At 34.5% G+C, this 25,525-nt stretch overlaps 1 protein-coding gene across 5 annotated transcripts in view; it reads right to left on the bottom strand.

The window, feature by feature from the left end:
• Nucleotides 1–25,525, bottom strand: part of THSD7A (thrombospondin type 1 domain containing 7A) — a 254,779-nt gene that overhangs the window by 23,553 nt on the left and 205,701 nt on the right. For 4 of the 5 annotated variants that reach the window (XM_042817387.1, XM_042817391.1, XM_042817390.1 and 1 more), the window contains 8 exons: nt 19,635–19,829; nt 17,411–17,674; nt 6,195–6,373; nt 2,495–2,500; nt 1,966–2,099; nt 1,530–1,683; nt 609–750; nt 56–171 (listed from right to left, as the gene is read on the bottom strand). In XM_042817387.1, coding sequence (XP_042673321.1) covers nt 56–171; nt 609–750; nt 1,530–1,683; nt 1,966–2,099; nt 2,495–2,500; nt 6,195–6,373; nt 17,411–17,674; nt 19,635–19,829 — 1,190 coding nt within the window. The remainder of the gene's footprint in view (nt 1–55; nt 172–608; nt 751–1,529; nt 1,684–1,965; nt 2,100–2,494; nt 2,501–6,194; nt 6,374–17,410; nt 17,675–19,634; nt 19,830–25,525) is intronic. The other variant, XM_042817389.1, reaches the window with a different exon arrangement.

Below are 25,525 nucleotides of genomic sequence, written 5' to 3'. Positions count from 1 at the left end.
GATGGCTCAGCATTAATTAGCATTAGTAGAAAGAGTCTTACAGGTACTCACTCACCTCCTCACAGTATTTCAGGTCAACTGATTTGCCATCACTGCGAACACAATCGAGCATCCGTGTTTTGATTCCGTTACCACAGACAGCCTTCTCACTGAGCTGACATGTGCTCCAGTCTGGAAATAAGGAATTCAGTAGGGTAGCAGACATTTTAGATAAAACTCATAATGATCCCGTCTCCCATTTAATTATAATTTTGTTGACATAAAATAATCCCCATAGCAACTTTTACACATGCAACGCTCATGGAGGGAAGCCAGCTGCTACTTGCTTTTGGAAGCAGGCACTGTTCATATTCAGTTCGATCTGCACAGCTTCTGAGGAATTAACAAAATGATAATTTAAATAAATTTCCTGGTGTTAAAGTATGCACCCTACATCCCAGCTGCAAAGTCTTCAATAATATTTTGTATGAATCATACAGACTGCAACAGTCCTCAGTATGAGACTCATAGCTCTGGATAAGAATGAAAAGCTGAAAAAACTGTCCTGGGAGATGAATGGAACTAAGCCATAGTCTGATGATGTCACTAGATGATAAGACCTCAAATACCTGTCACGTTGTAGTCATAGTGGTAGCAGTTTTTGTTCAAAGTGCAGACTTCTGTCTCAGTGGCAGCAGGGCAAGACTTTCCTTCCATTGGTTGTCTCAGAGATTCAGATGACCTTTCACGGACACTGCTTCCATTGCATGGCTTGAAAGAGAAATTAGAAACATCTTGATATTATGGCAACCTGATACCTTTCCATGCAATATTATAACATCCTTTCAAACAACCTCTTGACAGAATGTAAATTTAAAATAACAGGCTTGTGTTGTTGCCTATGAGAAATTATTTCCTTTTTACTTCAGAACGAATTTAATCTGCTGTTTAAATTTGGTACCAAGCAAGCTGAAATATCCTTCAATTGGATAACACCATGGTATTTTCCCAACTAGTTCATATCTCAGTATTGTGCTTTGAAATGATTTCATTCACAAACTGGATATTTAGAAGCTCATTTTGCAAATGCCCTACTGCAGTGCACTGGAGTCTGAATACTCAGACGTCCTGAAACTTTTTTTATGTTTGAAGTTTTTGGCATTTCCTTCGGAGATTCCTGTCAGGTAGGCAAGAAAAGATGCAAAATTATCGTTCTGTGTTCAACTACAAATTTTGCTCTTTCCAGAACAGTGATATTTTCAGTATACTGGCTACCTTCTCCTGCAACAGAGAGGATCAAAGCTAGGCAAAAACCACTGAAGAAATGATTTCACGATACAGAACCTACCCATACTGAAGAATGTCCATTTGTGATATTTTTATTTATGAAGATGAACTTTTGGGAACAGTTTCACTGAATGAAAAATACCTGCACAGCTTTATTTGCATCTAAGCGTAAATTATGATAGTAAATACATATATTTACATATGTACTTAGTGCTCAGTTCAGCATCTTAACACAATAATTCATATATGAATACACTGCTTACCAAAGAACAGCGAGACCATGATCCCCATTCAGACATAACACAGTCTTCTGGACATGGCAGTGTGCATTTTCTAGCACCAAGTGGCATCTCCTCAGGATCACACAGGTAGTCCTCTACAGTGTCAGAAGGACCATCCACAGTGTTCAGCATGCATCTGGAAAAAAGAACTGCACATAAACTGCATTTGCCATGGATTTTATGCAATGACTATAATCCATGCTTTTTAAAGCATTTTAACATTTTGTCAGCACACAAAAAATAAAGTAATTGAAGTAACAGAATATTGATCTATGAAAACTCAAGTAAGTCAAAGAGACGAAAAGAATATTTATACATGATGACAGCCATATAAAAAAATGCACAGAATGTAAATGTTCCTTGTTGATGGATGTGCCAAGAGGTACTTTAGATTGAAAGAGGAACAATATTATTTTACCTGACTTTCCTTGTTTGAACACCTTCTCCACAGTTCTCTTTTAAGTCCACATTGGTCACCTTGCAGACGCTCCAGGGCTCGGTAACCCATATGTATTGGCTGCAGTCACTGTGGCATGGAACTACCTCATATACCTGGAATCCACACTGACTGTCAGTTTCATTGCACACAGTCAAGATAAACATGCAACAGAGATCATGCCGAGATATAAGCAAAAAAAAGTTAATGAAATTTCTGATAAAAATAATGAAAGTAATTAATTAGACATCTATAGAACTTGCTGCTGTAAAGGCTGTAATAATAATATGGATAAAATACTTGATATATATCTACAAGAATACCAGCATTAGTATTTTTTACAGATTTGAAAACAGACTTTGAATAGCATCTTGTATAATAATTTATATGTAAATTTTCCGTATGTTTTCCTAAAGATACACTGTAGAGAAAAACAAATAGACAATGTATGCACTGAAGCACTATCAGGGAGCCCTTGTTAAGGTTATTTCACTGCTTTAGAATCTCTTACCTGAGCCTGAAGAAAGTATTTTCATGAACCCAAAAGAAAAAAAAGATAAAAAGAATGATTAGAGTACATAGGTACTTAAGAAGCATTCATTTTGTTTTCCTTACGAACAATACTCTATGACTTCTGAAAAGCAAAACACATCATTCTTTTCCTCTTGGATCTTCCTTATTTTTTGAGGCATTTTTGAAGATGTATTCTTTGGAATAAAATAGAACTTCATAAAACATAACTACTAATAATTATGTTACAGATCACTTAAAGTCCCTTTCTTTAAAATTAGCTTATATCAGCTAACTTCACATGTCATTCCGGGTATTAGGTCAGCAAAACAAGAATTTCTGGAGAATCTAAGACTTTGTTTTAAATAAGACAGCGTTCATGTCAGGAACACTATTTTGATAGAAGAACAGAAATGTTAGTTTAGGAACCTACAGAGACCATTGTCAAACCTACAGACAATTGTCAAAAGCCACCAGATTGGTCAGGCAAGATTTGCCTTTTGTGAAGCTATGCTGGCTGTCATGGATCACCTCCTCATCTCATATGTCCCTTAAGATAGCTCCCAGTAAGATCTATTTCATGATTTTCTCAGGCACAGATATGAGGCTCACACGCCTCTAGTACCTTGGGTCCTCATTTCCCCCTTTCTTAAAAATGGGAGTGATGTTTCCCTTTTTCCATTCACCTGGGTCTTCACCTGACAGCTGCAACTTTTCACACATGATGGATAGCAACTTGGCAACTACATCAGCCAGCTCCTTCAGGACCCTGGGATGCCAATCTTCTGTATCCCATAGAGTTGTAGACATTCAGTTTCATCAGGTGATCTCAAATTTGCTCTTCTCATAAAGTGCCTGAGAAGAGGCACTTTATTTGTTTTGTTGAGGATTTCCAGAACGAAAATAGTGAAGCCTTAATTCATTAAAATATCTGTATATATCTTGCTCTGGTTGATGTAAGAAAAAATACATAAAACCTGTATATTCATGTATGTGCTTAGTGATGTTCTCCTGACCCTAACTGCACTTCTGTAACTATGACTGCAGGCCACAATAACTGGTAAGTGTAAGGAGCGCGTATCCATGTGCTGGATGACTGAGAAAATAATACCTGGAGGCAAGGAGAAGAGGGATGCCCTTATCCTTTTATTTCCTCTAGCAATCTCAGATTAGTCTCTTCACTTGAAATCCTCTGAAGACCACTGATGCAATTTTATAATAATCCTGACTGTATATTGCTATGTCATATTACTATGACTTTTAACCTCACAGAATTCAGAGTAAGCTGCACTCAGCTGGAGCATGGTTTAGGGGCCACTTCAGCATGTATGACCCAGGAATACATAGGAGAAAATGGGCTAAATGAGACATCTTCCATTTACTGTGCTCATTCTCCACCAAAAGAGTCATGCTTATGTTAGCCCTGATAGATGTTGAGTAACCAGCTCTTAAAACTTAACATCTTAAGCATTTTATTTCCATATTTCACTAGTCTTACCACTAGAAAAATTTCCCAAGGCTTAACCAAAATCTGCTTGCAGCATTCTAAGCCTACTGCTTTTTATTCTATTCATGATGGTCTTGGAAGATGGATTATTTTCTCCTCCTTTAAAAGAGCCTTTTATGTTCATTCTAACAGATTGCTTGCATGCTCCCTACCATCTTCCCATCCATGAGCTAGACCTCATATTGCAAGCTTTTCTCAGAAATAATATTTCTTAGCTTTCTACCTACAGTATAACCCCTCTGTACATCATATCCCCTGTATCTAAGGCCACCAAAGACCCTATCTAACCACTATGTTATGTATGTATGCATCTAAGCATATTTTATATATTTATATGTACATACAGTACCAATCATATGAAATAAATATTCTGAAGCTTCGGTAGTTTTCCAGACAAATGAATGTTGGAATAGATTTAGATTAACTAACTTGTTCCTTGATAAATAGAATGTAGGCACACGCCCTGAACATTTCTGAGATGTCCAGAAAATGAATGTATTTTAAACTGAAAGATATAACCTCTAAATTTTTTGACATTACTATACTATATGTGTAATTCTCTCATGGAGGGTTTTTTTTGGTTTTTTTTTGTTTGTTTGTTTTTTTGTTTTTTTGTTTTTAACAGTAATTACATTATGAATCATCTATGATTATTTGGAAAACCTCACATTGCAACAAATCAAAACACCTGTAGAGGGCAATAGTGTTGCACATAAAAGGCCAACAGACCTTTAGCAAAATCACTTAGATGCAGGGAAAAAACGAGTCTGTCATGTTCTGTACGAGTATTAAAGAAATGAAAATATTTCTGTATAGACTACGTATTTTTTGCTATTGAAACATATTTTTTCCTTATCCTAATAATATTCCTCCTAATGATTCTTATGGGCCGGCCCAAATTCAGCAACACATGTTCTAGTCTATCTTTTGCTAGATCAGATCACAAACTTAGTTTATTAGTTTAAGTTTAATACATATTTTATAAATTAAAATTAATTACATTCCCTAAAGCAGAAAATTAGAACAACAAGCCATTTCACTTTGTGGTAGCAAAACGTCAGTAGGATAATATTAAGTACATGCATTTTATTCAAATGTAGATTGACATCACATTTATAGAGAAGATCATGTGGTCATGATCATGTGGTCATTCAACATGCCTTTGCAAAGTAAATTAAATTCAACAACAGTATTAATATAAATCGACTTTGAAAATTGTAAGTTAATTGAAAGGGTTTGGGTTTTTTTTTTTTTTTCCTTTCTAAAACTCTTCAAGTAAACAGGAGAACATGAACAGCTGTTTACCAATCTACTGCGCTATACTACAGCTTTACTTCATACTAGCATTAGGTGAGCCGTCAGACAAGCTCACCATGTTCTGTATCTGTAATGCCCCATCCCTAGATGGGGCCAAGATCAAGGCCAGATTGGATGGGGAGGTTGGTGGCCTTGTGGCAGGGGTGTTGGAGATTCATGATCCTTGAGGTTCCTTCCAACCCAGGTCATTTTGTGATTCTGTGAACTTCGGAGGTTTGATCTGAATTAGTGCTAAACTTATTCCCACAGACTAAATGTTCATTCCTCATCAAAGCACTACCAGTATACTCTAAGATCGTGTCTCTTGGCTTAGTATCACTTGAACAGGATTTTGTTTGGGCAGCCAGATTTTTCTCTACAAAAATCAATTGTGGTTATTAGGACAATGTGGAGATTGACTTCAGAAGCACACTCCTGAACTGATGTGCCATTGCAGGTATACTTGGAAGGTAAGGATTTAATTGATTAAAATGCCATAAAAAACAATATTCTGGGTGTTCGAAGTATTTTTATTATTTTCAGATCTAGGATGTCTAGGATGCAAAGAATCTTAGTAGCTCTAGCATCTGTAATGAGAAACACTTCACCCGTTATTAAGAAATTATCTTCAGAAATATGGTCTTCAGCAAGTACATTAAAGAATATTCTATTGTCTCTACAGTTCAGATTATGTACTAAAGTCTTGCAGATGACTGAACAATGAAGGCAGATTCTGTGCCAGCTGACGAAATTTAAGCAATCTCAATCTACATGCATCTGCCCCATATTTGTGTAGCCTTTTTACATTTAAAAAAAATAATAACCCAACAATACAGCTAAAAGGGTTTTCCAAGATATGGAAAAACCACATGAATAATGAAAATATAAATAAAATTACCTGATTGACATGATCTAGCTTAGGACAGGGTCTTCCACCATTGTAGGGCTTTTCACGGAGCCATTTTGACCGAACTTTTACCCCACTTCCACAGGATTTACTGCAGCGAGACCAATTGGACCACTCACTGAGCTTGCAGTCTGAAGGACATGGAATAATACAGGCTTCCTCAATATAACCTGTGTGAATGGAAAAGAAAGTGAAATCTCTTCAGCGTGTCATTCTGCCACTTCTCCCTGAAGCCCTCATCTGGTTCATTTACATCGTCCAAAGTTTGACTTGACAAGACTGTTTGAATAGAGAGATTTCTTCATAATTAGGGCTAAATTAAATTCTGCAGAAAATTGACACATATAACTGGAGACTGTGATAGAGTAACAGCTGAGCATCCTCACTACTATCTGATTATGATTCACATTCATCAGATTTCAGCATTCAAAATTTCTGACAGCAATAGTGTAATTGACTAACCCATCCCTTGTTTTATCATTCTTATACCATGAAGCAATTCATTTTTGAACAAAAGAAGGTTTAATTAAAAGCCTCTTCCACAACTGTAAAAAGTAAGCTGCAGTTATTAAATATATATATATATATATATATCCAACTGAATGAAAAAATTCATCTCTTGTCAGCACAGAACAGGGGAACTTAACACCTTGTGACCTTTCTAAAGCTAGAAAAAGAGTGGTCTGCCACATTAATGATGTGCCGATTAACAACCATCTGCCCCCAGTAACACACTGAATAATTGCACTGAATGGAAAAGCAGATGTTTGGTTTGGATAAGTCATCAGCCCTGAGAGGCTGGAAAGGGAAAGAACATGGTCTGTTGGGAGTAACATGAAGCCTCAATTCACTGAGTAAGAGAAAATGACTTTCTTTAAAAGCAACATATGCCACAGCTCTATGAAGTGTGTCATTTATGCCAATATTTACAGCAGAAGATACAAAACCTCAGCAAAAAAGTTGGCTTTTGCAGTATATATACTACAACATCCTAAACTTTAATGACCTACCATCTTCCCTTTTTTGTATCATATCTTAAACACATTTACTGCTGGCAAAAGTTGACGGTAATTATAAAAAAAACCCTTAGTACATATAAAAGTGAATTCAAATATTTAATAAGCAGCTGGAAAATTAATACTTACATGGATAAGACAATTCTCAAATGAATGGCATAATTATATGTATTTCTCACATAACACAATTTTAAAAAATTATATTAAATACAGTCACTGCCATTTTCATCTGAGCCGATCTTAGCAGCTTTGTTTTTAACTTGTACTTCTAAATAAAGCTAACATTTCTCTTCTGAAGCAGCCAGTACATAACAATCATTTGTAATATATAAAAAAATCAAAACTCTTAAGAGATCTCATTTCTATATATCTATTTCCATCTGTTTCTGTGTAAAACTCAGAATATTTTATAACCAAATTCAGATGATGGTTTTAGTCTAGCTAGTTCTCCTCTACTTGGAACATCTAGATATTTGAACAGTTTAAATATATATAGCCTGTCCTGAAAGTGAGCATTGCAGAACTATTGTTTATTAAATGTATCTTCCTTAATATGACTAGAATGCTATTAGCTTACACTACATGTTCATTAAGTATCCCTGGCCATTTGTTCAGTGATACTGTATGAAAGGTATACGGTGTTAGACAAAATATATTTTTGAAGATCATATCTCTGCAAATCAGAGGTGGTGACACACTTTGCCCTGCAGCAGTAGATGCAAAATTGATTACATTTCACCTTAACTCACATCTCTGGGTTAGTCTTGGAAATCAGAGGTACCTGACTGCAAAGATATATTTTACACCTAACTTCCACTTCATAAATGTCCATCTCTGTACCTTTATCAGAAATTAGCATTCAACAAGCTTTCTTAGGTGCTATACAAAATAATGTATGCATACCATTAAGAAATTACTGAATTAAAATTCACAGCAGAAAAGAAGTTAAAAGAAGTAAATAAAAGAAAAAAAGAATAGTGATATTTACTGTCTAATGAAGATCTAAGTACTCTTTGTAAACTTGCTTGAGATTCTGATATGCTGCATTAATTTTCAAAATCTTAAATTTCTGTACTGGAGAGACCTACAATAACACAATTATACCATTTAGCATTCATTAAATTTCTGCATCTGACAATGGTTTGGTTTTTCAGTGTAAAGCCAGGAATTGGACATGATTATGCCTGTGCTTCCCTTGCAACTTGGAATATTCTATAATTCTATGGCTCTTTACAGAAGGGACAGACTAAGGGAGAATGGTGGAAAGAGTAAATAAAGTCAAGTAGGTGGAAGAGAAAAATAAATAGCTGAGAAAATAGTAAAGAAAACTGTGAAGACAAATACACATAGGAAGAGAAAACAAAAAAAAAGGAGAAAAGATATAGACATTCTGCCCAAAGCAATACCTTGGCAATGCACAAACAGAATGAAATTTTCTCAAGAGTCTATTCAGGTATCAGAGCAAAACAGAATTAAGAATGTTCCCACAAATAAAAACAGTGAACTAAAGGAAGAAATAATAATAATAATAATAATAAAAACAATAATAATAAAAACACACTAATTTGGCATATCATTTTTATTCTCTAGAAGATTAATGTGCAGAATGAAAATGAAAAGACCCTTGTTATATCTGACATTAAAAAGTTTCTGGTGTACTCATTCTTTGGTATCTTTTATTCCTCTCAGACACTTCACTGTTTCAGCTTAAAAATCTATTTAGTATTTAGCTATGCCCCTGGTCTCCCTTGGAACCTAGGCAGAAGCAGACTTCAAATTGCTAGCAGATATTTCTTTAGCCAAGAAAGATGGCTGAATATTAAAAGTTACATGCTGCAAATGACAGACTGTGCTCCATTTACCACTCTTCTAATGCCAATTTTTAGAAAATGTTTCTCCAAAGCAAGTCATCATCACAGATGTCTTCTGTACATCTAATGTCAACATATCTTAAAATTTTAGGATGAATAAGGATAATAACCTCCAGAAATACATAGCAATCACCTACAAATCAAAGAAAACTGATGTTCAGGAAGTTTGAAAAATGTATACTCTTTTTTTGTTTGTTTGTTGGTTTACTTGTTTTCCTTTAGAGTAGGGCTGACTTTAATATATTTCTGGTACCTGTATTTGTAAACTTTGACCATTCTGTAAACATTTTATTGAGAAGAGAATATACTGTGATACAACAGAATTACACTAAAAATACAGAAACATAAAAAAAAAAAAAAAGTAAGAAATAAGACATGCAAATGAGACTAGTGATGCAGTACGTAGTTCCTGATGTGAAAAGGACATAAGTGGGGCCTTTTTTCAGTTTTCAGTCTTGTTCCTACTGATTTAATCATCCTTGAGAGGGTGCAACTTCTATTAAACACTGTAAAAGCATATTAAAGAAACAGTTCGCTAAAGCCCGAGGGCAGAAGGATGTCTATACGATGGAATATCACACAATTATATCTCACATTCAGGTTGTGTAATACAATTACAGCAAATTGCATGCTACAGCCTTGAGGTTTAAAGAACAAGCAAAAACAGGACAGAGGCGGAGGGAAGAAAAGGAATGAAAGCAGGGAAGTGGCTGTGAAGAAAAACAGAAGAAAGTAAGAAGATGAGAGACAGTGAAATAGCTGACCAACTCGGCAAAGACTAAAGATATATGCATTGGACATCTGCAGTTCATGTCCTGCCTGCTGCTTATTGTCTTGCTGACTGAAGTCTTTCACTACACACTTCCTTTAGCTCTTCATATTCTTTGTAACATATGAAGACTGAAAAGATGAAATCTTGGGATACTGTGTTACAGTATCAGCCTTCTGCCTGTAAGGTACAGAATGATCCTAGAAAGTAACGTTCACCTCTTCAGGTCTACTCTTTTTTCCCAGTCAGTAGTTTCTCAACTGTTTCAGCTCCTATCAGCTGAACTTCGCAAGGCTACAAAATGGTCAGTTGTCTACTACGAATGACAATATGGATATTCCATCATTAAAGATTTGATACACAATTTAACAAATGCCTTAGACTGCAAAGAGTATGAACTGAATTTGTTATTAAAATGGAATTGCTTATTGCCTCACTGCTAACTGGTAACAAAACCTGCACTCCTTGAACAAGTAATTAACAGATGTGCTGGATAATTTCCAATGAGGAACTTTAATGGACTGCACACTTTGTCTAAAGACAGAACAAGTTAGTTAGGCCAGATTCCAATTTTCCCCACACAAACTGTAATTCGCAATGTATAAGTACAGACCAACTACTTATGTTGAAGAATGCAGACATAAAGAACATAATAAGTCTTTACATTTACTCTTTTGTCCTCAGGACTGACAGAATTATGTTCTTGCTTTCACAAATAAAATGTTATGCTATGTTTCCAAGAAAAAATTTATGTTCTTCAGCATAGTTTTTTTGGTCTTTTTGTTCAGTGTTTTGGTGTTGTTTTGTCCAATTGGTTGGTTGGATTGTGTTTTGCTTTTTTTTTTTTTTTTTTTTTTTTTTTTTGCCATGAAATACAAAGTTCTAGGATTCTATCTTCCAGGACAAAAAAAAAAAAAAAAAAAAAAAAAAAAAAAAAAAAAAAAAACAACCAACCAACCAACAAACAAACAAAAACAATAATAATGTCTCTTCCCCAACACCTGAAAAATAAAGCAAAACAATTGAAACCCACAAAATCTCATGACTGTTTGTATTTCAGTTGTAACAGGATTTTGCAGGATTACGTTTTACAGGATGAAAGTTACAACTGAGAGCATTCATACTTCTGCCTGTCCATGGAAAAACATACTGCACTTCATACGATTAATTTTATTTTATTTTTTTTCCAGAATTGCTCTTTCAAAACCTTAAAATCTGAGGGCAATTATTAATGCCTAACTAGCATTTCTGTCTCTGGTGAACTAAACATGGGTCTTTGGGTTGATGGGTGACTGCCTCATAATTGCTGTACTGTTGACAGACCATGCTGGAACTATAATGCAGAGATCCATGCTAGTAACTGCAGTGCGGGGCAACAGGTGGTACAAGTATTCCAAGAGAATACATAACAGGACAAATACAGCATCCTGTATGTGAAAAAAAATATTGGGAGATATATATGCTATGAAATTACAAGGTACCCTAATAACAGTTTGAGAACCTAAGCATACTACCATATTGAATTATAAGCTCTTAAGGGAAATACGCGCATTTTAGAATAAACACTCAACAGAAAGTCTCAATTAAATTTTAACACTCTTATTTTTTTTGTTGGCAAATTCGTATTACTTCAGGTTAGAATATTGGAAGTGTACAAAAAGATTTTTAAAAGTCCTAATACAAGTGGATATACCAAGTTCTAACTGTTGTCTTAGAAAACACAGACACTATTATAAACTACAAGATTTTACTATCACACACATAAGCAATTAAATACAAAATTTCTTGATTCACATGGATATTCCCAGCAGCTATTGTAAAAGCATTCACTGATACACAGATATTCCTCTCTAATCCCCTGCATAAGCCTTGTAGCCATGGAGGGCTTTGTAGAATCAGCACAAATCAATGCATCTCATTTAATTAATGCTAAAGGGGGAAATAACCTCACATTAATAAGGCAAGGCAGCAGACAAACTATCCTGGACTGGTTGACTGTGCCTAAGGTCTTAGCAGTAAACTGACATGAATTAAGAAGGGTAATACGACCTATATAAAAATGCTGCATCTGTTTGCCATGCTACTGTGCCTGGCTTTGCTACACACACACAACTGCAAACTCTTCTCAGCTTATGTGGGTCATAATTTGTAATCTATGATGGAGGAAAACAAAATATTGTTGAATAAACATTGTAGTTCACAAGCATGGCAGTGGCCTGCTTCTGATTTCGTCAATACAAAAAATCCAAGATATGCTTTTAAGGGAGCAGAAAGAGACTGCTTTGATTCTTTTCACAAACACATGAAAACATACTGCTGGAAGTCACCTGTTGCTATTCACAGAACTCTAGTCTAGTAGCATTGATAGGGATAGAGTGATGAAAAGCAACTGCTGCTTTTCTAATGGAAAAAAAGCCCCAGAAAATCTCTCACGTAAGTATCAAATCAACTGTACATTTTTTAATTTGTCCAGTAAAATTATCAAATTAGCAGTGAAACAAAGAAAGAACAATGCATATGTCTTCCATTGAAGAGACCAGCTAAACAACAGGTCATTTCATCTGACAATGCCACAGCTGCTGTCAAGCATCAGCTGTTAGCTTCTGCCCACACATTGCAGAACTGATATTACTGAAAAATACAAAAGCAGAATTTTTAAATGGCTGCTGAATGCTACTAACTCCTTTATCAATAAATGTAACTCAAATTTGGAAAAACAAATGAAAGGAAAATCAAATTATTAGATATATGTAACAGTTGGGGAAAAAAAACATTGAATAAAAAAAAAATACAAAAAAGCATCTTATCCTTCTGCAGCTGAAACTAAGCAGTTTTCAGCTGCTTGGGATTTCTTTTGAACTACTTTCCAATCTACAGAAAGCTAAGGACCTTGTTCAGAAGGATTTTTCCCCTACCCTTTCACTATTCACACCTAGCAGCAACAAGAGTTAAATATTTAATGACATTTTACCTTTCCTTGTCTCAGAGTTATGGTCACTCCTGAGTTTTTGACAAACCTGCTCATGCTTGTGATTTCATAGCTGCACTCAAATTCTCATATATTACTGCACAAAGTCTCTTACAAGTGTACTCATATAGGGGTCTTCCTCATGTTATACCCTTCCTTTAGCTCCTCAGCTACTGTGAAACTCAATTATTTCTTCCCAAATCTTTGGAACTGAGATGTGTCAAGCAGTAAAAAAAAGCTCTGAAGTATTTACTTCTGTGTTCTTGTTCATCTTTTCTTTTTTGAGGAAGATTGAACTGTGATTATAAACAAACACATTGTGCATTTTCTTTTTGGCATTGCAGAGCAGGTCTGTCTTTTGATTCTTCCCACTCAAAACAGCATGACTTGCAATGCAGACTTATTCATGGCTTCATAAATTTACACGGCAAAACTTTGGTTTTCTTATGCCTTTTTAGTACAGCACATGACATATTCCACGATATATCAAAACCATCAGTGTGGGGATAGTTTGTCCCTTTTGTCAGATCTAGAGGACTATGTCATAGTTGAAGTACAATTATCTCTATATTCTATCTCATTATTTCATAGTGTCATGAAATAACAAAAATTCAAGTAAAAGTTGGGCAATACAAAAAAATAATCCTTAAATAATAATCTTGATTTCTTTCTTAATTCAAGCTAATTTGCAAAATCATATCCCAATTGTGATTATATACTGTACTACTTTGAAAAGAGATAACACGTTCATAGAACCAACAGTGAAACTGATTTCTGAACAAAGCAGATGACATAGCAGACAACCCTTATCCTTCTTTGGACCAGTTATAAAATTAGTGAAAAATTCAGTGCTATCATTTCTGCAGGGAAATAAACAACTTTGTTAGAATTTACAAAAATAACCCAAGCAAGTTTGAGTTATGAGACCTGTCAAGTTTAGCTTGAAAACCTAAAATTAGATTGATGGGAAGCCACAAGGCACTTTTATTTGCTAGCAGGTGGGATAACCATTTTGATACCACAGAAGTCCCTTGTTGATTTGGCATAAAATAGCTTTTATGTTTGTTCTCAAAGACAAAAAAATACAGCACTATGAAATCTAGAGATGATATCAAACTAAAGAACTGTCATATAGCAAGGGCATGAAAACAAGAAAACATCATAAATGTTGAAAAGATATAAAATAAGATTTAACTGGCAAAACAGCAACTTATACATGTTGAGCAAAATAAAACAAATCATTGGAACATAATCCATGAATACAAAGTAGTTATTCAGAAAAGGCGAACACACAATGAAATTAGATTGAAACATCTATGTCATCTGTCCTAGCCCCTTTGTAACTGCAAAAATATGCTAAACCTGAAAAATGCTGAAGGCAGACAATAAATTAGATAACCCTTAGAAATAGTATGTACTGTGGTTATGTACAATATCTACCAATGGTAGAGTGTTGTCCTAAAAGAGCTACTGGAAACTGTAATTTTAGGGACATATTCTTTAACATCAGTTTAATTCCTTACATCAAAGTCAGTTTAAATATCTGATTTCCTGTGCACCTGATATACCTGTCAGATAATTTTAGGATACACAAACAACAGCAATTCCAAGTTTCACCTGCCCATACGTTACAACATAGATAAGATAGAGGCACTCCTTCCTTCAAATGGAACTGATGAGGAAATGCACATAGAAGCCTTGTGCCTGAGTATCAGAAACACGTAATGCATCAGGGGAAAATTAAAAATCAAAGAATAATAATAAAAAAAAAACAACAACTCATGCAGAAAAAAAACAACAAAACAACCACAACAGCAAACAAACAAACATCAAAACATCAAAGGATTCTAGCTTTCCATCCCACAATAATCACAGCAATGAATGACTGAAAAACATTTCCAGTTTACAAAGAGAGCAAGAAGAGATTTCAGATTTCCAGTCAGAAAAATGGGAAAAATGAAAACTGTAAAAAGAAAAAGAAAATAGACCTATGCTATTTTATATTTTGGGAAGATTCTCTCTGGAGTCTACTAGTGCTAATGGCATATAAACTGCAACCCTGGGTATAGTAAACACAATAACAGTACGTTGTCAGTAATTATTTCACTTACTGTGTGTGTAGAGGACATTAACTGATATAATCCATTAGACTGGAAACTGCCATCATAAAGAGTTATAACGGTAAAGAAAGATGGCTGAGAAATTTTTAATTCCTCCTTTTTCACTCTCTTATTCTTGCTATGGAACTCCTTTGATTTTTATTATTGATGTTATTATTATTACTTATATTATTTTACTGATATTATTATTAAATTATTTTATTTTAAGCTCTGTTTTAAGCTATTTGCTGCTATTACGGTTATTGAAAAATAGAAATACAGTGAGCTCAAGTTATATAGTGCTAAACCTCTGTAACATCCTGAGGAAATTCTGCATTTCACAGGAAAATGGCTTGGTATCTGGATTAGCTAAACTTCTCACCACTACTCCTGCATGCGTTTTTACCTCTCTTTGGGTTTATGAGTGTAGTGCAAAACAGAAAGCAGATATTCTAGTAACTTCCCATTCCATACCTCTGTGGCCAGATACTGAATGTGCACTGCCAGGGTTTCAAAGCAGCTAAGTCCGTGCCTGTTCTACATATAAAAGAACATTTTCCATCTCTGTTTGCAAATTACCTAAAGCAGCACATTACTTACTATGCACTGCACCTATAATTTGATCTTGGATGGACACTTTCTATTTTCCTTACATTTTCCCTGGGCTACCGTCACAAAACCTGATAGCCCACATTCTTCAAGTCAACAATGATAACAGACATTAGGCCATCAGACCCTGTGTATTGCCATAGACTTCCATTCTTTCACTAATTTCCACTTTTCACTGACCATGGGTACTCTGCACTCAATGCTGCAAGAATACTACTTTCCCACATGGGGTCACATTTAGTTAAAGACAATCAACAAAGAAATTGTATTTTGGTGACTTCTGAACAGTTCAGATTGTTTCACACTTTTTTCAGCTTTCCCTACCAATCTTTTGAAGAGCTTTCTGATTCCCTCAGGATAACCACCAAACACAGGCAGATCTGTGCTCATACAGCTGCTGGTCATTACAGATGGCTGTTTTCTGGTCCCACAAAGAATGTAAATAGACTCAGTCAGAATGAGAATATGTTGAATGTGCTTTTAAATCTATCTAAAAGGACAAAATTGGGCTTAATTCCTTGTGGACCTCAACACGCAGAGCAAACAGCTGAGAACTTAACTAAACAATAGAATATGTACTCAGAGAGATTTTCTTTCCCATGAGAGTTTAAGATTTAGGTATTTTTTCAGCAATTCCAAAATGAGACACATAAAATAAGACAATGGAAAAAAATAAGCCAAATTCAAATTTTGGATATGTATTTAAAAACTTAAGTTTTTTTTTCTTTGTTTGTTTGTTTTTTGCCTTTGGTATACATTAGCAGCAACAAAAATAAAAATAAAAGTTATTTAGAGTAAAAAGAGAAAATTCTTTACAAAATTGTCTTCCAGCTTTGCTTTGAGACATTAGGATATTAAGTGTATGCTTACTTTTCTATCTAACCACAAAGATATCTCAGCTTAGCTTCGTACAGTCAGGAGATTGTACTGTACCCTTGCTCTATACGGAATTAATAGCATTAATTCATAAGATCCCCTTAAGAAATTTAAATATTTTGTTATTAACTATTTTAACTTCATTCCAGTAAAAAAATAAAATTTCTGACACCTTAATTTAACATTATTACAATATGTGTGTATACAAACTAAACTTACATTGACTTCTGAATTGCACCCAGCTCTTCAAACCAATAGTTCAGATACACTTCTGCACTGCAAGCAGGAGAACAGACAACACAGAAACTCCAGTGGTGAAAATTAGCACATTTCTGGCTCACTGAAAATCAGAAAGTGCCAATTTTGATTCTAACACTGCAGATGCATCCATTTCAGGAACATGAGTGTTCCCTGCAGGAGCAACATGAATACAAGGACTATAAAGTCTTTAAGGAATCTGCATTTCCACATGACAGAATTACACAGAAATAGTGTTACGCGCTGTTGATCTCAGACCAAAGTTATCTATTAAGGAGATGAGGAGGGTAGAAAGGGTAGAGATAAGGCTATTTAAGGAGATTAGAGCTATCTAAAGATTCTGTTTTTATTCAAATTTGTGGAAAGAAATAATTTTCATCTTTCTCAAAACAGTCCTGTGCTGTCCATGCTTATTTTTTAAGGATTTAACCCTCCTAAGTATTCTCAAATTTGCAAGAACAGTTATCAGGAAAAATGATAAGATTTTTCCTTCATTTCTTAAAATACCTAATTTACTATTATTTAATTTTAAATACTACACTGTAGCAATCAGTATAAAGTTCATTGTTTTGTGAATCATCAGTGAAATGTCTTTTAAGAAACATACAAAATGTGTACTGTGTTTGAAGATATCTTGTGACAAAAATCTGCCTAAACAATAAACATCAATCTGCTAATTCTACCTGTAAGATATAAATGGAACACATATGTAAAAAGATGAAAACAGAGATCTTTAAATACCATGACTGTTGCATCGTGATGTTTCCACAAGTCTACTGTTCTGATCATAGCATGCCATGGCCTGGTAACGATAGCCTTGTCCACATTCCTTGATGTCTCCTTGCACCTTCATTCCCAGCAATACTTCCACTTTGCCCTCTGGTAAAATACAGTCTGACCAATTTCCCACAGGCTGCGCACTGTATTTATCACACGGACAAAACTGATTCTCAATCAGAGGATATAACTGAGAATTTCTGCATTTATCTTTTTTCTTACTTTTTCCTGGAAAGAAGAAAAAAAATATTTTAGAAAGTTTATATCGGTTTACATCTCCAAAAAATTTCATTTATCCATTCTTAAGACAATTCCTCCAACAAAGATAAACCTCAGGCTTAAGTTAGCAAATTTAAGTGCTTTAAATCAAATATGCATTCCCAAAATTAGTTAGATTAATTCTTTTTCTTTAGGTTAATGACTTTTATTTCCTAAGGAATTAATGCCTAAAGTCTGTACACATGTAATGCTCTTTAAAGATAAAGTCATATATTTTTGTTTACTTTGGATAAATGTTCTTGTGGGGTATGTTTTTAAAAAGTTAGTAATTAAACAAATATATGATTTTTGCTCTACTAAGGGAAAAAAAAAGCAGTTCAATAAAAAAAAAATTATCTGGATAAAACTTTCTCAAGTGGAAGAAAATTGCAAGAGAAAGTAACATACAGCTTTGTCACAGTAGTAATTTTTTTCAAAATTTGAAAACACTTTCATTTCATTACCTGTTGTCACACATTTGTTAATAATTACCATTCCTATGAATGTAAAGAGCTCCTCCTGTGAACTCATGTTTTTCTCCTAATCTGATTTTCCTTGTTTAACTCAGTGTATGCATCTACCCGTCTCCAAACCCCATTAAATTTACTTTTAATCTCCTTTATGGCAAAGTTTGGTCTATTTTCCTTCCCATATAAAACAGCTTATGTAATAAATGTAAAAGTGTTTCCAGAACAGTTTTAAAGATTCCTGTTTCTTAGATTATACTATAAATTAATATTCTGCAATATTCTCCTTGCTTTTCAAAAGCATTGGACAGAACATTGCAGCACCTTTATGATTACTTTTACTATTGCTTTTGTTTAAAATAAAAACAAGGTACTTTCAGAAAATAATTTCCTCTTCTGACAACACAACTTTTTATTAAAAATACCCCTCTCTTTGAAACCGTCATCTTCCCTTGGATAATTATAAATGCACACCCAGTTAACCTTTATGGCAACTGTGTAGCACACTGCAATAAATGTAACACCACATTGCTGCTTTAGCTAGTTCTGAAGAGGTAACTCAGGACAGGGAAGTACCTCACCTCGCAGAGTAGATACTGTGATAGGATAATTGATCATTTCTTGCTTTGTTTCTAAAATTAAAAGTAAAGAAAAAAATAAAAAAAAATATCTATTTTTCCTCCTCGTGCAGAAGCAAATCTGGCATAAAGTTCACTGGAGTTGCAAGACAGTCACAATGAACCTTCTTGAAGATCATGAATTATTCACTCTTCACAGATCTTTTGATTTACAGCAGCATGAAGTGACTGATAGGGATTTTATGCTATCATATTCTTTCTGAAACTGCTAATAGGCACCTCCCTTAGCTAGCTTTCCTCCTCCACAGATAACACAGACTAATTGGCAAATAGTGCTGTGACACAAGCCAAGTCTTACACTTCAGGTTTCAGTTATAACTTGAAAATAGAAAAGTTTTGTGGGTTTTTTTTTTTTTTTTTTTTTCCTCTTCATTTCATGTAGAAGTAAAAGAGCAGGTTTAAAGAAAGAAATTGAAGAAAAAGTGTTCTTCAAAGTGGCAGTGGGTTTATCACACGGAGCAAGTAAAAGTTTCTGGAAAAGGATTAAATGTTATTGGAAAACTTTTTATTCTGTTAATACAACCTCAGGAAATTTCAAGGGACACCACTGCCTCAAACACATAGAGCATCAAGACTGACCATCTGTAATAAAGAGAAAAATCACCCCAAAAAGAGTATTCTCAGTAGTGGCAAAAATAAGGCAGAAAATTAAGCAGAAGACAACAGAAGAAGTGAGAATATAAAGAACTGTAAAGAAAAAATATTCAGCTCCTTCCTGTGTTATCCTTACTCCTCTCTAGCCACCTCCCTATGCTCAAGAGTTGTAAGGGAAGCTTTAATCAAAACAGTTAATAAAAGATGTATTATCTTCCTTGTTATTCTTACCAATAAGAGTGCGTTTTCTTGTTCTAACTCCTCCACAGTCCCCATTGCAGGAAGAAAACTTTGACCAGTTTGTAAACTGACAATCATCTTGACAGGGAATCTGACATGTCTGTGTTAACGATGGTAAGGGGCCAGCATACTTAAGGCACTCACTGATGTCAGCCTGTCCTCCATCTTGTCTGCGACAAGTAATTGCTGGAAGCAAAAAATGAATTGGATTTAGATTGGCAATTTTTCATGAACATCTATAATTTACTAAGTCTACAGCACACTACCAAAAAATCACACTGAAAGCCCAGAATATCTATGCAACAAATGAAAATTTGTTGTTTATTATATCTTAAATGAATGCATTTGATCTTTCTGAAAGACTCTTTTGAGATTCTCTTTAAGTTACTATTTCTTTATCAGTACACAGCAAGAAAAAAACTCACTGACAACTGTAAATATTATGTTACCCATGTTATCACCATGTTATACATATCTGTTATGCTGATTTTCACAGTATCATTACATTAGTCCTGGAGAAAAGCTATAATTCTGACATTAAAGAACTTGCATTGCCATTTTCAGTAGCTGTGTAGCACATAAGAAACAAAACTCTATCAAAAACTTATATTTTAGAAAGGAAATACGTAATATTTAGAAATACATTCTGGATAATACTTTGCCACTTGCAACAGTATTGCAGCCCAACTTTCTTTACCAATTTTTGGGTTTTGAAAGAAGACTGAAAGACAAATCATATTTGCAATGGGTGAAGTACCAATAAACAGAGATGCAACGTTTTATAAAAGGACAGCCACATCCTAAACAAAAGCTTTTGACAGGAAAAATAAAAAAAACATTCTTAAAAAACTACAGGTGACACTAAAGGAAGTAGTAGAATATAAGGATTTAAAAAGAATGGGGCTGTCTCATCCACTTAATCTTTAACAATGTTCTATTGTTGCTCCTCATGGATAAATTGTTTTTATACCAGTAATTGTTTTACTAGTATGTGAATTAAAAAAAAAATGTAAATTTTTGCATCCCAAGTATTATGGTATAATCATGTTCAATCTTTGAAGAAAAAATGGGTTTGAAAACAAGTTTCCAAAAGAAAATAAAATAATTTCAAATGTGACATGTGCAAGCCTCCCTGCCGATTTATTTCATGATAAAACAGCTTTTTCCTATTGACAGTTCTAAACTAAATTTTTATTTCATGATGACTGTAGTAAGCTGAACATGATGATGAGAATGGTCTCTTCCAAAACCATGTATCTACTAAAATATCCAAAGGTCCTGAGTGAATTGCTTTTGCCATACTTTTGTGCTAAAACACTGAAAGAAAGGGAGGTTTGTTTTTCCAGAGACCTAAGCAAACTATTTCCCTGATCCTTGACTGCCCTTTGTTTCAGCGGTGCCAGTACTGTTTGCTATAGGGTCAGTATGGCATTAAGTTGTGCTTACTGGGGGATTGACCAGCCGTATATTGTCTAATACAATTAATCTGTCAAATCCTATTAATATTGGTGGATTTATACAAAGAAACCTCCTCCTTTTTCTTATTTTTTTTTCCCCAGATGTCATGGTTCAAAGAGAAAAAGTAAGTATCTAAAAACTGAAAATCCAGACAACTATTTTAATGATGTGTGAATGGTACTTGCCGTAGTATTTCTACAGTTACACAAATGTTATGGAAAACCACAGGTCAAACCAGCATCTTCTAATGCAGGCCTGGACTATGGTTTTGGATTCTTGTGAGATAATATACAGCAGATATCCCAAGGTAAAAACATAGTTTAGGCAAGGTCGACTATGTGGAAATTCACAGAGTCTATATCCTGTCTTGTGTTTATCCTTGGAATGTACGCACATCAGCAAAACTAATTTCATTTCGTTTTCAGAGAGACAAAGGTCAACATTTTTAGCAATGAAAACTATACTTACCAAAGGACTAAAATATACTTCACTGATTAATTCAATAAATTTTAATAATCAACCTCAGAAGTTTGATAGCCATATTAAGTACTGCCCCTCCATCTTATTCTTTGATAGGCCATAAACACTGTTAATTTGAGAACATACTTCCTTACAAGCAAACTGAGTATTTTTAAAGCCAATATTCTTTCCAATTTTCTTGATTATTAAACATTACTCAGAGATAAGTATTCAGTCTGCTATAAATTTTCTTCAGAAGCATATTAGTGCATCTAATTTACATCAAGAAGACCCAGGTGAAAAGTTCCACTAGAGATTAACACCAAGCTGTTTGTTTTCTGTTTTTTGTTTTTTTCAGATTAACTGTCAATTATACTGTACCAATCAAAGGAGGAAAACTCTTCATTCTTGAGACCCAAATATTTCACCTTAATAACAACACAAATTAAAGGACAGCTTGGCATTCCAAATCAATTCCTGAATCTTAATTTTCAGAGAGCCTGTCCATAACTATTCATATTACTTCTATTTGACAGGACTTGGATACATTTTAGCATTGTTATTTTACAGATTCAGGTATCTACTTGAAAGGTTTATAGCTCCATGTGACAGTTAGAAGGGTGCATATTTTTCCATTATTTGAAGTAGGGATTTTGACAACTGTATACATAGCATTAATACATTATTTTGGCCAGTCATCAGTAATGCCCTTATTTCTAATATAGATGTTAAGAGTACAATCTACTTTTTCAACACACAGGCTAATTCGGGCAAACCCCAACCCTGCATCTTTGAACAAATGCATGGTTCTTTAATTATATTGAATAAATGTCACTGAGATCAATGGTTAACTTACTATACAGGGCAATATCTTCAACTTCTATAAAGCTATGCAGTGTCAAACTAATTATTTGGCCTATACAATCATGTCACATTTATTACTGACATTAGCAGTAAGTGGAAAGAGTGTGGCTCTTCTATTACTGAATTAAGCACAAGTAATTGTTAAGTGAAAGCATAAAGCAGGAGTTTGGCTAATAGAAAAATCAAATTTAACAAGGAAACTATTCACTTAGGAAATTGTTTTGGCATTTAACAATTATAATCCCTCAGAAGAAAGGTGTGAAATAAGCAGCAGTTTAAATTTTCTAGACAAGGAATTTTGATGTAATTAAACTTTATCTGATAGCACTGTTTCCAGTAAGCCATGGGAGATGGCAGGCTAATACATTTGTTGATGGCATAATCAAACACTAAGACTGTATTTGCACAAGTCTTCTTAAGAGTGGATTTATATAAGAATCTTTCCAGCATTGCTCCTATCATCAAGATTTCAATGAGGTGTGAGATTTATTGACCTCAAACATTCCTAGAAATACACTGCTTTATGAATGAAAGTGCTCTAATATCATCTGCTTTACCCTATAGTTGTGCTACTATTTTTTAATTTGTTAAATATTTAGTAGTAAAATCATTGTTTCACTTCTAGAAAAGCAAAAAATTATTCCAGAAAATACTAACTTATACCTACTATCAATATTGCCTAGGCTATGACTTCATCATTCTCTGTTTCTATTTCTGCAGGATCTGTCAGACTAGACACTGCATTATGAAATATTTCTATCATGATGTATATTAAGCAGGAGTATGTGTCAATTATATTGGGAAAATGCAAGTGCAAGAGTACTTCATGTGACAAAGAGTAACAATGTGTTACTGCTGAATCTTTTCAGGAGATTGTCTGGAGATCTGAGGTCTTGTTTTGGCAATATACCATTAATTTCTCACAGCAATAATAGCTTTGAGCATTACTGTCCAAATTCTTCTGTATGAAAACTGAAGTTGCCCACTGTTACCTGCAGTGACTTTTCAGTCATGAACTACACAGTAGGCCACTGTCATCTGATAAATCTCACTGAAGTAAATATAATAGTTTGTAGCTCCATGAAAGAGCAGCAGTCCATTGTCATTTTGTCTCTTTAACTGTGCTTTCAATAAGAGCACAAGAGCAAATGCCCCCTCAAAGTGAGCAATGCCTAGAGAGAGAGGCTGCTGTCGCTGCTTATCTACAATGAGAGGAAAATAGTTTTGACCACCGATTCTACCTCTGAGCCTCCTCACGGCTAAAACAAGCCTGTAAAGCCACTTATGTGCTCATAGCAATCCTGGGAAGTTTCCCCCAGTTCCCCCACCCCATGGTCTTTCAAATAATTATTTACATGCTATGAATGAAGAATGGTAAGTCCTCAGGATCAGACCTTTAATAATGGCCAATTCCCAGTGACATCAAGTACAGCCATTCAGAGATATTTTGTCTGACAGCAAGCTTATTAAACCTTCTGCTTAAGTTTTATAAATAACCTTCTTCTTGCTATTTGAGAATCTGCTGACAGATTTCACAATTTTCATCTCATTTCTCCTACAAAACTCTGAGGAAGATTTATGGTGGCAAGGACTGCAGGCTGCACATCCTTTTTCAAATCTCTTTTCGGTCACTGGGGTAGCCCTTTCCTGTGCATCCATCCATATACATCATGATGCGATTAGGCTATCGCAGTTTGGGCATATGGGCTGTGTCTGCTATGTGTCTTCTTCACTAGCATTGGAATGTGATCCAACAAGCCCTGCTTCAATCTGCAAAGGCTATAGGCAAAACAGTCCTTTTTAGCAAGCAAGTTTCTTGGACTTTCCTATACAGTTCAAAAGGGATTTGGACTATATTTCTAAGTTCCTTCAGAGTTGAGGTTTGCCAGCATCTTAAGATACAAATATAGAATAATGTAAAACTGCTTAAGTTGTTCATAATTTCAAACTTTATATGCTAGTCAAGCAAACTGAATAGATCTCTGAAGTTATCTGTGTGCTAATAAATGTCAGCCATAAGAATTACGAAGCAGTCTCCTTAGCACATCCTAACTAGATTTCTCCTCTGTTCCACAGTGTTTTATTGCTTGTAGCACCATAAAATACTAGAAGCCTGACTTCATAAAGCATTTGTTCTACTGTTTCAGACTCTGTATGTTTTATTTTTTTCAGATGACCCATCAAGACATCTGATTAGTTTACTATTGTTAAATTAGAAACAGCACGTGATAATAAACATAACATAAATGCTGCTGCAGTAAAATATCGCTTTTTTTTGTGTAGGGAAGAGGAACCCTCAGACACATTGCTGATGCCTTCATATCACCCACTCATGAGTGTTTTGAACTAGAGAAACTTGAAGTCTTAAGTTACTATGATTATGAAATGCATTCTTGCTCTACTTATCCACTATTAAAGAACATTTAACTATGACATGACTGCAAATCTTCATTCATCATAAGTATGAAGTAAACACAATTATCATGCCTATCCACCTTGTTCAAGTACGTTCATGACTGTAACAATGAATTTATTTCTCAGGTATTAAGTGCTATGTTACTCTGCTTATGTCTAGAAATAGTTCCCCATAATTTGCATGAACATTTTTAAATGGAATTTAGATTAAAAAAAAAAAAAAAATCAAACCCTTCTTTTTTCTCTTTCCTCTGTATTGACCAAGCTTCTAATTTTGTGACATGTTCATTTATACTGACATGACTTGTAACAAAACCTTCATTATACAAGACAGCTAGAAACAGAGCTGTCCTTAGCAATGAATCACAAATCTCAATTTTATGATTCGATCAAGTATCTGTTCTGCCAAGCAAGACCAATGTGACAAAAAGATTGAAGAACGGAAACATGAATAGCAAAGCTGTGATGTAAAGCAAGGCATGCATATGCTATAGCTTTATTCAGACTTATGTTTAGACAGAAGCAGTTGTTTTTAATGATTTCTAACTTTTAGTTTTTCCTTCAGGTGTAATTATCTTTGTAACTAAAATACAAACAGTACAGTATTTTGTTGAAAATAAAGTACTAATGAAAGCATATGTACCTTCATATTATTTTCTTATTTAACACATTTCTTGTTCCCATAC

Source organism: Centrocercus urophasianus, unplaced genomic scaffold (genome assembly GCF_019232065.1).
Source record: "Centrocercus urophasianus isolate 14NV4802_14NV808 unplaced genomic scaffold, USGS_Curo_1.0 seq_16, whole genome shotgun sequence".
In the NCBI taxonomy this organism is placed as follows: domain Eukaryota; kingdom Metazoa; phylum Chordata; class Aves; order Galliformes; family Phasianidae; genus Centrocercus; species Centrocercus urophasianus.
Note: the sequence above shows the minus strand (reverse complement) of the source record. Positions and strands in the feature narration are given on the sequence as shown.